Source organism: Manis javanica, chromosome 1, assembly GCF_040802235.1.
Source record: "Manis javanica isolate MJ-LG chromosome 1, MJ_LKY, whole genome shotgun sequence".
Lineage (NCBI taxonomy): Eukaryota > Metazoa > Chordata > Mammalia > Pholidota > Manidae > Manis > Manis javanica.
Genome location: NC_133156.1, coordinates 88,852,053 through 88,865,446, shown reverse-complemented (window position 1 = coordinate 88,865,446; position 13,394 = coordinate 88,852,053). Strand labels below are relative to the sequence as shown.

Genomic DNA, 13,394 nt, shown 5'->3' with positions numbered 1-13,394 from the left:
AGAATGAGCAGGAGAAGGTCTCTTCCACCAAGTGTCTCCCCACTTCTGCCCCCACCACATTTCTTTTTTTCCTGACTCAATCCACACCCATTTGAAGTGTTTAATTCAATGGCTTTTATTATGTTCACAGACTGTGTAACCCCCACCACTATCAATTTCAGAACACTCCCATCACCTCAGGAAGAAGCCTGCACCCTTTTGCTGCCCTACTTTCCCTGCCTCCTCCCAGACCCTGGCATTCACTTATTATGAATCTACATACTTTGTATGTAATCTACTTTCTGCCTCTATGGATTTGCCTATTCTGGACATTTCACATAAGTAGAATCATGTGGCTTCTTGTGACTGGCTTTTTTACGCAAATACTATTTTCAAAGTTCATCCCTATATAGCATGTGTCAGTGCTTTATTCCTTTTTATAGCTGGGTAATATTCCATCATATGGATATAGCACATTTCCTTTATCCATCCATCAGCTGATGAACATTTGGGTTGTTTCCACTTTTTTGGCTATTATGAGTGATACTTGCATCATTATTTGTGTACAGTTTTTGTGTGGACATATGTAGGGGTGTTCCTCACTGCACCTTGGGTATATAGTTAGGAACGGAATTGCTAGATCATATCATAACTCCGTTTAACATTATGAGGAACTACCAAACTGCTTTCCAAAGTGACTGCACTATTTACATTCTTGCCAGGAGTGTAAGAGGGTTCCAGCTTCTCTGCATTCTTAACATCATCTGTTATTTTCTGCCTCATTGATTATAGCTCCCTCCTTTCTTTCTTAAGCTTCCCATACCAGGTTTTAAAAAATTTTTTTTATTAGGGTATTGTTGATATACATTCTTATGAAGGTTTCACTGAAAAAACAATGTGGTTACTACATTTACCCATATTATCAAGTCCCCTCAATACCCCAATGCAGTCACTGTCCACACCAGGTTTTTCCAGGGATTCTCAAAGTATCACTGTGAAGCATTAGAAGCTTCCTTCTCTTTCTCCCGTGGATGTTCTGGAACAATCTCCTCAGTGAAGCCTTTCCTATCACTTGAATTGAAACCATTGCCCCATCTCCCAAACCTCATTAGGTTCTCCCTATTCCTCCTCGTCCTTTTATTTTTCTCCCTAAAGTCATCACTCTCTGGTACACTGTATTTGATTTAGATCATGACCTGTCTTCTCCATTAGAATATAAGCCCTGCTACCTCTAACAGTGTGGCACTTAGGAGCCACCCAAACATTCAAACAAATAAAAAAGCACAAAAAGCCTAAATGTGTATCCTATGTCTATCCTAAACTATGACAAATTATAATCCAATAGAAACTCTGGGTAAATCAAAGAATAATCCAAAAAGAATCAAAACGACCAAGTGGTGACAGGGAAAGTCAGATCTATCATGTACTGCCAAGTTAAAACCAAAAACCCTCAAAGGGGAAAATATGTGTAATCAAATTTATGATAAAAAATTACATAAGCTTGTTAAATGCATAGAAAAGGAATGACACCCACCATATTTCTAACAATAATTAGGGGGTGGGGGAAGAGGGGGTCACTGTTATTTTTCATACTTCCATGTCATTTTGTTTTTAAAAACATTTCAAACTTTTGTAATGAAAGTAAAAAAAAGAAAGACAATACAATGCACAGTAGGAAAAATGACATTCTCTGTCTTAAAGCAGATGATTCAGTATTCCAAGTTCTTCCTCCACTACTACTGTACTCTTCAACACTGTGCATGTTCAGTTAACCTTCCATTGTCTTAAAGTAGCAGTAGGCATTGGTCATTTCCAGGGTTAAAAGCATGCTTACGGGCTATTAGGAACTTGGAACTCTTTCCGTAAAGGTGAGTATACTGCGACTCAGGGGTTTAATTGATTCCAGGAGATCTGATCTGTGTCTCAGCACATAAAGAATAGGTCTTACCTTGATTTTTTAAAAGACTGCCCCTTCTAAAATGTCTTAGGCAATGGGCCATACTCACTTGAACCAGCTGGTGACAGTCATCATCACATAGAGGGAAGCCAAGAAGAAAACGAAGTGGAAATAGGAATAGCTATAGACGGTGCCTCTCTTCTCATCGTAAATGACCCGTGGTCCCTCCTTCATGTTCTGCTGCTCTTCAGTGTCTGTGAACCACAAAGCGAGCATGAGCTCAGTGAGTGAACACAGGCACACTTCTGTTTCAGCCTTACTCAAACTAACCTCAGTCCTAGGGGCTGCAGAGCAGAAAAGATGGCAAAGCCAATTGTACGCTTAGGCAATTTCACCTATGCCACAAACCCCAAAGCCCCACTCCACCCAGAACCTTCAACAGGATAAGTTACCTAACATCACCTTTATTTTAACAGGGCAGAAGAGAGCTCTTAAAAACACAACACTTGTATTATAAGCTCTAAAGAAAGTCAGAGAGCAGAGCAAGAGTTTTCAAGCCTGCAGGATCCTCCAATCCCAGAAAAAATAGCAAGCTGAAGGAAATAAATTTTCTAAATTTCATTCCTTTAAAAAATGTACTTGCTTGAGCATTGATAACCATTTAATGACTAGTTCTTCCTTTCCCCAACTGATTAAAGTACTACCTTTATAATGTACTAAATGCCTAGCTACAGATCAATTTTTTTCTAAAGTTATTCCTTTACTTTCAATTATTGCTCCATTAACATTCTGTTACTAGAAATTTATAATACATTTTTAAATAGGGCAAAGCTTGTATTCATGTACCTTCCTTTTACAATAAAACTCTTAAAATCAAAAAAAAAAAAATGTACTTGCTTCTGTAAATCTCACTGTATAATTTAACTTAAATATGAGCCAAAATATGGACTGATTATTGCCTTCCAAAATACTGATACAAACCCCAGTAACCCTTTAAGAAGAATGTGTAAAGTATATAAACAGTCAATCATCTGTGGAATAAAAATTTCTCCTATCATTCAAGTTGTCTGAATCCCAAACACCTACAGACTAGATAGAGCTATAGGTCTGCAGGGCCACACGGATGCACAGAAGGGAAGTTCTTTACTTACCCTCTCCATTGGGGCCGAAGCAAAAACAGCACCGAGCAACCTGGGAGAGCAAACCCAACAGTCAGGTGGCTTGCTTTCTGCCGTCCTACCTCCACATCAGTAAAGCACTGAAGGCCCAGCTGACCTCATATGAACTACATCCCAGGCCCTGCACTGCACATTTCATCCTGTCTGTAAGGTTTTGATTCAGCAACTGTTCTTCCTAGATGCTCCTGGTGCTGATGATAGGAAATACAACAGAAATGGAGATGAGCCACCCAGATCCCTTTCAAAGGTGCTCACTTAGTGCTCACTAGGTGCTTCAAGTGCTGTGACAGTTTCAAGACAGCAGCTCCCAAGGCTTTGCCTCAGCTGTAGTCACCCTGCCCTAGAGCAAGCCCTTCGTGGGCAACCCACACATGACGACTGACCACTGCAGGCGGGTAAAGGCGCAGCCACTGGCCCCTGGAGGACAGCTCCGATGGGTCCTATCTGCTCTGGAGCACCTGTGGGGTCAGCAGAGGCTTGTTCAACCTGCAGTGCCCTTCAACTTGATACATCCTCTGCTAACTGCCTCTTCTCCTACCTTACTTCCATGATCCCCAATAAATAACCTGTACATCAATCTCTGCTTCGATGGCTGCTTATGGAAAACTCAACCCGAAACATCAAGTGAATAAGACAAGATTCCCACTCTAACAGAGCTCCATTCTGGTCCTTCACTCGTTACTTCATTAAAACCTCTTCAGCCTCAAAGGCTGGGATTATTATTCTATTTACAGTTATGGAAACTGAGGTCAGGCAGGCTAAATAATTGGCCTGAACTCACACATCAGCTTAGTGACAGAGCTGGCACATGAATGCAGAATAGTTCACAATTCACAAGAGGTAGTAAGTAGTATGTGATACCTAGAGGAGATGGTAGAGTCAACAAGATTAGAAACAGTAACACAAAGGGATCCAGAATGGCCTATTCACAAGCCTTTATTTTCCTCCTGCATCAAGGAACTTGTAATAGACAGATTAGCCTAGACAGAATCTTGGATCAAGTGACACAGATTCCCTGATTCATTCAGTGGGGCTAAACATGGTATGCTGGGGTCTTAGTTCTTTTGAAGCTTAAGTTACCACAAAAACTACTAACTCTTTTTCAAAGGTATATCCTGTGAAATGTGATGCAAAGAGTAAATCAACATCCTGCATGCTCTCCAGTTTAGAAGGAAAAGAAAAACATTCTCTCTTAAATCTAACTTAGAAGACTTGCTGTTCTTTGAGCTTTAACTGCACACAAAAGGGATATTGAAGCCATAAGGCTTCCTAAAGGTCCAACCTCAGCAGGTAGCCACGCAGTCAGTAGAGAGAACAAATGCCTGCCTTTAAGAGACCATTTTGTTCTGTATAATAGGCAGTAACCTATTCAAATTCAGCACAGTTTTCTCCTTTTTGAAGTGACAGAAAGAGCTGGCAAATGATGCTGGCCCACTGACAACCCTTTATAATGGTTCACTATCTTCAGGTCAGGGCAGGAAAGTCCATCCCCAGGGACGTTGCTGCAGAGTAAAGTGCCCATTTCTGGACAGACACCAAGGCTCCTCCATCCATGGCAAGCAATCAGAAGGCAGCCAGAGGCTGGATGCCAGGTTCAGCAGCAGGGCCAGGAGACAGCAGCTGAGAATTGGGCAGTGGTGGTTAAAAACACAGACTCTAGAGCCAGGGTGCACAGTTTGTATGCTGGCAAATAAAAGGTTAATTTCTGTTTTTCCCCTTTCTAAAATGGTGGTAAAACCTTCATTGAGTTTTTACAGGGATTAAATGAAATCACAGATGTGGCGCTTTCAACAGAGTGTGGTATGTAACAAGGGCTCTAAGTCTTAGCCACCCCTGGAATCTCCTGTTCTTTCCATTCTTGGGATCAGGACTGAGTCTTTTCCTTGTGGCCTCCATCTGATTAGACCTTTCTGACCTTGGTGGATGTTCCACTGAGGGTCCCAGGAGACGACTTGCATGAGTGAGAAAATTTCTACTGATTGGCAGGCATCTGCTGACCACCCTGATTCTTTGGATACCTACTATTCACAAGTTACTCAGTGAAATGCCCACGTGATAGAGCCGATGCAGTTAAATAAGTGAACAGAGATACTGCTCAGCACTACAGCACAGAGCAGATGCATGGACCTTACTGTCTCCACCTCTCTCTCTCATTCTTCAGAACAGCTATACATAATTTCACAGTCATGCTACGCATGGAGAGTATGGACAGGTATAAAATGGAACCACACACAGAGGAAAAGAGCAGAGAGCTGCCTGACAAAGCTACCCCAGCCTCTGGTGGGAGGTGGGCAGTAGGCTACCACACAAGAGGCCAGTTTTTTTGTAGGAAAATCAAGGATTCATTTTAATCCCATTGTATAGACAGGAAATTAATTTTTCTGCACAAAAATTGTATTCTTTTCTGAGGAGAAAAATTAGAACATGGAATGCAGATCAATAAAGATGCAAATAAACATAAAAAGGCTTCCTGAAAAATGAGTCTTCTGAGCTGAAGCAGCACAAGAAAGGGAAATGAACTTACTTCCAGTTCAGGAGCTGCATATCGTCCCTGCAGAGCATCAGAACTTGACCTTGTTGTCGATGTCAAACTAAGAAAAACACAAAGAGGTCAGCAAAGCACATTAAAGTGTCCTAGCCCATCAAAGGAGGGGCAGAGCCACCTCACCAATGCTCCAGGAGAGCCTCACAGTAACCTACAGTTCTGGCCGCTTCAATGAAAAGCAGTCTCTTTTATTTAAAAAAATTTTTTATTATGGTATCATTGATATACACTCTTATGAAGGTTTCACAAGAAAAACAATGTGGTTATTACATTCACCCTTATTACCGAGTCCCCCCCATCCATTGCAGTCACTGTCCATCAGTGTAGGAAGCTGCTCCAGAGTCACTACTTGCCTTCTGTGCTACACTGTCTGCCCTGTGATCCCCCTGCATACCAGGTGCACTAATCATGATACCCCACAATCCCCTTCTCCCTCCCTCTCCACCCCGCTCCTTTGGTAACTGCTAGTCCCTTCTTGGAGTCTGTGAGTCTGCTATTATTTTGTTCCTTCAGTTTTGCTTCGTTGTTATACTCCACAAATGAGGGAAATCATTTGGTATTTGTCTTTCTCTGCCTGACTTATTTCATTAAGCATAATCCCCTCTAGCTCCATCCATGTTGCTGCAAATGGTAGAATTTGTTTTTTCTTATGGCTGAATAGTATTCCATTGTGTATATGTATCACATCTTCAAAGCAGTGTCTTTGAATATCTGACAACTGGCTCAGCGATTCTGTAGTTGACATTGTTTTACACTGATTGCTTTACATCATTTTACACAAAGAAAAGTTTGTAGTGAAATAGTAAAATGTCTTCTGGTCCTATATCTTGTTTTTCGCCTCTTCTCCCTCAAATGTCAAGATGATTTTCTAATTTCTCTTTTATCTTTTCCCTCCCTTTGACTAGTCTCACTTAGAAGGGATCAAAAGCAATGAAGAACCCAGAGATGGCAATAATAGGCAAGGGCATGGAAAGCAAAGGTCACAGTTATTTACTATGATGATCAGCCTAAGGCAGAACAAGGTTTTCTGTTAGGAAACTCAACACAGAGTAGGTGTTCAGTGTGATAAAAAAAATTCTTCCCTCCACTTTCCCAATACCTATAGAGGTAATTTGGCTTACAGGGCTAACAAAGGTATTTATTTTTCCTAGGGGGGAAAAAGGAACATTTTAAGCAAATAGAAATATATACAATACTTACAGTCTAGATAATGGTATAAATTCGTTTAGCAAATATTTATTAAAGGGCTGTCCAAGTACCAGGCCCTATTCCAAGTACTGGGGACTCAGTGGAGAAGCCAACAGTCCCTGCCTTCGGGCATCTTATGTGTCAGCCTGACCTGCCTGGCGGGAAAGCTGAGGGTGTGCCTGGAGGGAAAGCAGCAATTAGCCGATCATGTCAACTAAACCAGCCCCAGGAGGCAGCACTGCCTTCTCTGCTCATTCTCATTCTCTTTCCCAAGGAGAGAAGAGATCTGAGACACAAATGAACAATGGAAGGTCCTCTGGGATCCAGGTGGACCACTCCTTCTTTTGGGACCCACTCACATCCAGGAATAGCCCTTTCCTTTCTGCTGTGAACAGACGGGTGCTAATCGAGGGCCCCTCCACTCCCACTTCCTGACTTTGCACCTGGTCAGAGGAATGATGGAATTACTTCCTGATAACTGTGCACCCAGGAAACATCACCTTGCTCCTGCATTTAAGAGTGTGCTATATTTTGTGCATGTAAGCTATTATTTAATATAGTATATACTTTCTATAGAGGAAAATGTAGCTTTTAATTTTAGGAGAGATCAGTATGTGGAACTTTCATCTCAGTGCTGATATTCATTCTTTAAAAGGGTTAGAATAAGTATTCCATCTTGTAAATTCTTCAGAATAACATTTCAGAGAAGAAAACCTTTTGATTCTGGCACCTTTGCCACTTCACTTCCATCATCAGAGAGCCTTAAATGCTTTGTTCTTACTCCCCAAAATACCAATATTCAGCTCAGCTCATCATTAGTGACATGTGACTTCTACAAGCAGATTACCACAAAGTAAGTTCTTTATTCAGTCATGATTTTAATTTTGTTGGGAGAATCCTTGAACCTACTTACTGCTAAACAGCTTGAAGCAGAAACAGGATGTAAAATAATGGTCTGAGGCAAATGCTCAATGAGGGATAAAAAGAAGAAATTGGTGTAAGTCAGCAGGGTTCATTGTTGACCAAGGAAAAAGACAGGCTGCCTTATGGGAGGGGTGCTTCAGCAGGCTGCCCCTGTGAATGGGGAAACAGTGGATCGTCCCCCAGTGGGTATGTGGTCTGAGGTGGCTTGCCTCCTAGAGGACTGGGCCCACCCCAGGACTGGAGGCAGGTGGAGGTGATACCTGAGGCACTGGTGTGGCCTGTGGTAGAGTAAGTAGGTCTTTTGAGAGACAGAGTGCCCGTGAGGCAGCAGGGACTGTGGACTGGCTGCTTCTCACAGTATTAAAAAGGTCTACAGAAGAGAAGGACACGGTCCTGAAAAATACCCTAGAAATGGCGGCACGAGAATGCGAGCTGCAAACTTCTGTGGATTCCCTGAAGAAGGAAATGGCATTGATGCGAGAGGAGGCAGCACGAGAACGCCACCAGCGAGGTGCCATTGAAGAGGTAAAAGATTCCTTACAGAACAAGATGGCAGCGCTGCCAGTGCTCTGAAGGAGGAAAAGGCCATCAAGGAAAACGATGAACTCCTGAGGGAAGCAGAGGTGGAGGCAGAGACGCTAGTGCTCGACCTGCCGCCAGGAGAACAAGCCGGGTAATAAACCCTTTCACCCCAAACAATGGTTTGCTGTCAATTTCTTTTTGTTTTACTCGCAGAACATTGTCCTTGGAGTTATTGAGAAAATAATTATTTTTACACACTCTTTAAAAGCTTAGGAAATTCTTATTGTGTGCATTCTTGCTATTACTAAGCCCCATCTGTTTGGTCAGCACAGGACAAGTTACTGCACATCAATCCCAGGTTATCCATTACTTCTGCCCTTCCAGGGCTAGGGTATGAACAACTCTGACCCAGTACTTCCATCAGTACTGGGGGAAGTGGAGGCAGACTGAAAGCCTTTGGCTGGGACAATGTTTACTGTACAGAGAAGGTGTAATGCTCCACAACGTGTTTATATCTTTAGCATTCTATTCACAAAATGCCAGTGTGCTTTGCCGTCATTGCGATGACAAAAAAATGCCTCCCTCTAACCCAACCTTGCTCCTGCCTGAATCACTGCCTTATCCAGAACCTCTTTCATTTTGGCGGAATGATTCAAAACATACGTGCCCCTCCACACCTGCTTCAGTTGCTTTTGGAACTGGCCAAACTCCTGGATCACAGGAAATCTCTAAAGAACACATCCCACTAGCTTTTCCTATTGGAGACCATAGACTGGGCCCTGGCGATCTTAACAGGGCCCTTGAGAGATCCCATGACTATTCCCAGCCTTTGTATGATGAAGTTCAATTATGTTTCCACTGCACCATATAATTAATTGGTAATTCGTGGCTCCCAAAGGAGACCAGACTCCTTTGTGAACTGGTGGGGAGAGCTCAACATCTCCCCGAAATACAGCCATGGAGATTTCTAGCTGGCAGGTTAGGGAGGGGCAGGATTCCCAAAATTAAGATATCCCCCAACTCCTCTTTTCTTAAATAAATACCAGAAGAAAAGATACCCTTCTCCTTGACTTGCCAGCTCCTCTCAGTTTATGTCAATCTTGCTTACAATGACATCTTACCAACTTTGTACCTATTTCAACATGGTTTACTGTATTGCTGCAAATGTCCCATTTTGAACTTGAATGTTGTTGGACACTTAAAAAGTTTCTTAATTTTCCAACTTTATATTCAAATGCCTAGACAGTTTAAATAATGATTATTTTTTCCTTTAATCATTGCTAAAACGGAAATAGCCAGAGAACATTTTACAGCACGAATGCCTCCTTGTAATAAAATTACGCAAGTTAACCCAATTTATCCCTCTACCTCAGTGAAGGACCTTAACACAAGTCATCTCAGGAAGACAAAAAGGCTATGACTCTGTCTCTCCCAACACTCCAGCGAAGGAAACTCAAGGGAAGGTCTCCTGGAGTCGGGAGTGGACAAGTACAGGAATGGGCTCCATGCCTCAGTTTCCTTTCATGTACAGTAAGAGAATTGAACTTGATTGACTCCGGAATCCTGTTTAATCTGACAGTTTGAACTTGAAGCTAACAGAATAATAATTTCAATCAAAATCTAGAGAGCAAGGAGGGAATTAAGGAATAGCTGGGGGAGGCCAGGGCCTATTACAAGAAGGATCCAGGCCTAAGGGAGTGTGGTAAGGTCTACCTACGGAAAGAGCCATCGGGGAACTGTGTGGGGTCTAAACAGTGACACTTCATCACAGTAATAATGCCTCAGTCAACAGGGGCCTCTGGAAAAAAGGCGGCCTCAGTGGGAAAGCCAAGGAATGGTTTTTGTGAGTCTTTCTTCCACGTTAAGGCAGCAAAGACTAAAACACCCTCATGGTGAATACCTCAAAAGCAGAACTTGGGACAGAGAAACAAACACTAGGGATGGAGGTCATCATGACAGAAGCATGGGGACAGGCACTGGGGAGAGCAGAGGCAATCCCAGATGGGCGAGAAGACAGTGCAGTAAGCCGTCCATGAACTTATAGAAAGATGAACTACAATCTTGGACTTTCATTGAAAATGACTGATTTCTTCCCTCTTTAAAGTACACACTACCCAGACTTGTGGCTTCTTATAATTTCTATGAAGAATTTTAGATATTGCTGCAATCATCTTCAAATGGCAGTTTCCACCCAGGCAATGCAGCCTCTCTTTGTATTGTCTTCCAGCCTTTCATTCTTCTAGGTCTGGGCAGAAACAGTGACTCTAGGAAGTCGAGATCTGAAAACCTCCTAACCAGGCTGCCTCCCACTCCAGCAGCATTCCCTTTTCTCAAGGCCCTCCTGGACCTGAACTCACTTCCCTGGTAGCTCTGAGACTGGTTATAAAGTTCTTGATGTTGCCTCTGCCTGGAGTGCAGAGGCTAATTACAGCAAACATTAACTACCCAGACCCTAGGCATGTGTTTCACTGACACCTGCAAGGAATCTGACCGGCAACACAGGGTATTGTGTACCACGTGTTCCACAAACACCCCTGGAGCTACCTGGTTACCCTCTATCACCACTTGGTGTGGCTGCTGTTTCCAGTCTCCTCATGCCATCAAGCACTAAGGTTTTGCAGTTTAATTACTAGCATTCAATAGTGATTGTTATTGGCACTTAGAGAGATTTTAAGTAGCAGCTGTCAGCTTTGAAAATTGTTATCTTTTGGGAATATCAGACCATACCAGCTTCCACTCTGGTGCCTCTAAATTTCAAAAGAGGTGATGTTTTATTTATCATCCCTCCCTCCAGAGTGGCAGTGAAAATCTGATAGGGTGAAAATTCCATGCTGCAAAATAACACCATTTGTGGCAATTCCATCAACGCACTAAGGAGAATTTTTGCCATCTTTTCCACTGATGGATTTATAGCAAATTCAGGTCCTATTTTATCCAAGGGGCAAACTTTTCTTCATGTGTGATTACACATTCAGTAACCCACAAAAACATACCATTTTATTCTGTCAACTACCTTTGTAATTTTTCTTCTAATACACAAAAAAAGAAATGCTAGCTCATTGTAAGAAACAATAAACTTCTTTCAGAAAAAAAGCCAAAAAACCCCCAGAAGAATAAAAGATAAAATGAAGTTATCCCCAATACTACTACTGTTACAAGTTTGGTTTATTTATCTCCTGCCAGCATTTTTTCTATATATGTAAATACAACTCTATTTTATTTTAAAAAATGGAATATTCTATATTTGCAGTTTAGTAACCTACATTCTCCCTCACTTGATTTACCAGTATTTTTTATGTGTCAATACAGAAAAAACTTGGTGACAAATCATGAAAGTAGCCACATTGTCACCATTTCTCCCCAAAGCCCAACAATAACAGGTTCAAGAAGGAAAAGCTGAGGCTCAGGATTCAAAATGGAGACGGGGGCGGTGGTGTGCATGGGTGGGCTTTATGGTGTTCCTGAAAACATTCACCAACTTAGGCCTGAATCCCAGCCACTGTTTTGTCTATAGTAGGAACTCAGTGGACAATTATGGAATTGACACTGTGGTCCCTTAGGCTACAAAAAGAAATCTTTGCCTATGTCAGAGACAAGGTGAGAGCCACTGTTTTACAACCTTTGTGGTAACAACCACCTGCAACATTAGTAAGCATTTAAGGCTTGATGCATGACTCTGAACATCACTCAGTTCTCCATTCTCTAAAATGTCTGTCTGTTGGTCTGTTTCTAGCAGTAGCAGGGTGTAAGAAACTAAGAGAAAATGCCAGTGTGCTCAGAAAGATATTTATACGAGCGATTCCCACCAGGATTGTTTTGTTTCAGCCAAAGGAATATTATAATGCACCTATGACAGATTGAAATTTTTATATGCTGAAACCTAACAAACAAGACAGAAGTAAAATCTGACCGTATAAAGGTTACTGTCAAAGGGAGGCTTAATTATCAGTGAAATATTTACCCAGAACATGGAAACATCCCTATCCTTTACTTTTCTCCCTCATACAGTCCTTTAAACATTTTAAAGGTGACATAAACCCCACCAGAAGCATCTGAAATTCGGCCTGTCTATAAGCCACACCTACTTCTGGAGGAGTTGCCTTGCCTCTTCACGAGCATTGTGGGTTTTAGCATAAAAGAAGAGAGGCATTTCCTGTCTTTCCTGGACCAAGCACAAAATGACTGTGTATATAATGCTTTGTACTCTTTCCATCAACAGCAGAACAAATGTTGTTTCCCTGGACTGGAAAGGTGCCAAAACCCTCTGCACACACCATCTCTTCCTCACTTGACACTCTCTTGCCCTCCCAAAATGCTTTAGCAACTAATATTCAACCATCTTTTCAGGGGTTTATAGCATCCCATATATTTCTTTCTTTTAGCCCAAGTAAATACAAGTAAGTCAAGTGAAGTCCAAACATCTAGATTTCATGCTGTAATACTACCTTGTTACTTCAGGCCAGTTTCCTTTTTCCTCAGATAGTATTCGTTCTGCTGCCTTACAGCTGCTGAAACTTATTTAAATTATTCTCCCGTACTTTTTTTTTTTTTTTTTTTTTACATCTTGTTGATCACATTTATTGAAAGGGTTGGAGAAAAATAAAAATATCATTTATCTTAAGAATGTGTGAGCTATATGCAAATCAACTTCTTTCAGGAGTGGAGGAATCCTTGGTCATCTCTTAATATTAAAATTTATGAAGGTTTCTCTTTTTGAGTATCTTCTACATTTAAAGAGGCAATCATACAAAGTGTCCTATATTCCACACAGGGCAAATTCTTTGTTTCAGCCAACTCTCAATAGAGGGGCAACTAGTACAACACCATCTCCCCGGACAAAGAGTATCGGAATATTCCGTTTTGTAGATTTATATATCTCTTCATATATTTCTTCATCAATTTCTATAGTAGTCACAGTTTCTTCCACATCGCCCAATATCATATTTAAATGTTGATCATAAGCATGTAATCTGCCTTGAAGTTCCCTGTCGTTCCTCATTTTCACATAAATTCGCTCATCCAGGCTGAGCCTGATGAGATCCAGGGGCTCTTCGATGGTGTTGGTAGTTTGTTGCTGGTCTACGTCGTCTGCCATGTTTCAAACTTTCCTATTCTCCTTTACTTATAAAATTTGTGAAGTGGCCTCAAGTAACTCCTAAGA

At 41.7% G+C, this 13,394-nt stretch overlaps 1 protein-coding gene and 1 pseudogene across 2 annotated transcripts in view; both read right to left on the bottom strand.

The window, feature by feature from the left end:
* The window catches only part of SERINC5 (serine incorporator 5), a 118,729-nt gene that overhangs the window by 4,521 nt on the left and 100,814 nt on the right, over positions 1-13,394 (bottom strand). For both annotated transcript variants that reach the window (XM_073234629.1, XM_073234624.1), the window contains 3 exons: positions 5,579-5,645; positions 3,028-3,067; positions 1,986-2,130 (listed from right to left, as the gene is read on the bottom strand). In XM_073234629.1, coding sequence (XP_073090730.1) covers positions 1,986-2,130; positions 3,028-3,067; positions 5,579-5,645 — 252 coding nt within the window. The remainder of the gene's footprint in view (positions 1-1,985; positions 2,131-3,027; positions 3,068-5,578; positions 5,646-13,394) is intronic.
* LOC108390193 (U6 snRNA-associated Sm-like protein LSm3 pseudogene) lies at positions 5,659-13,393 on the bottom strand (annotated as a pseudogene).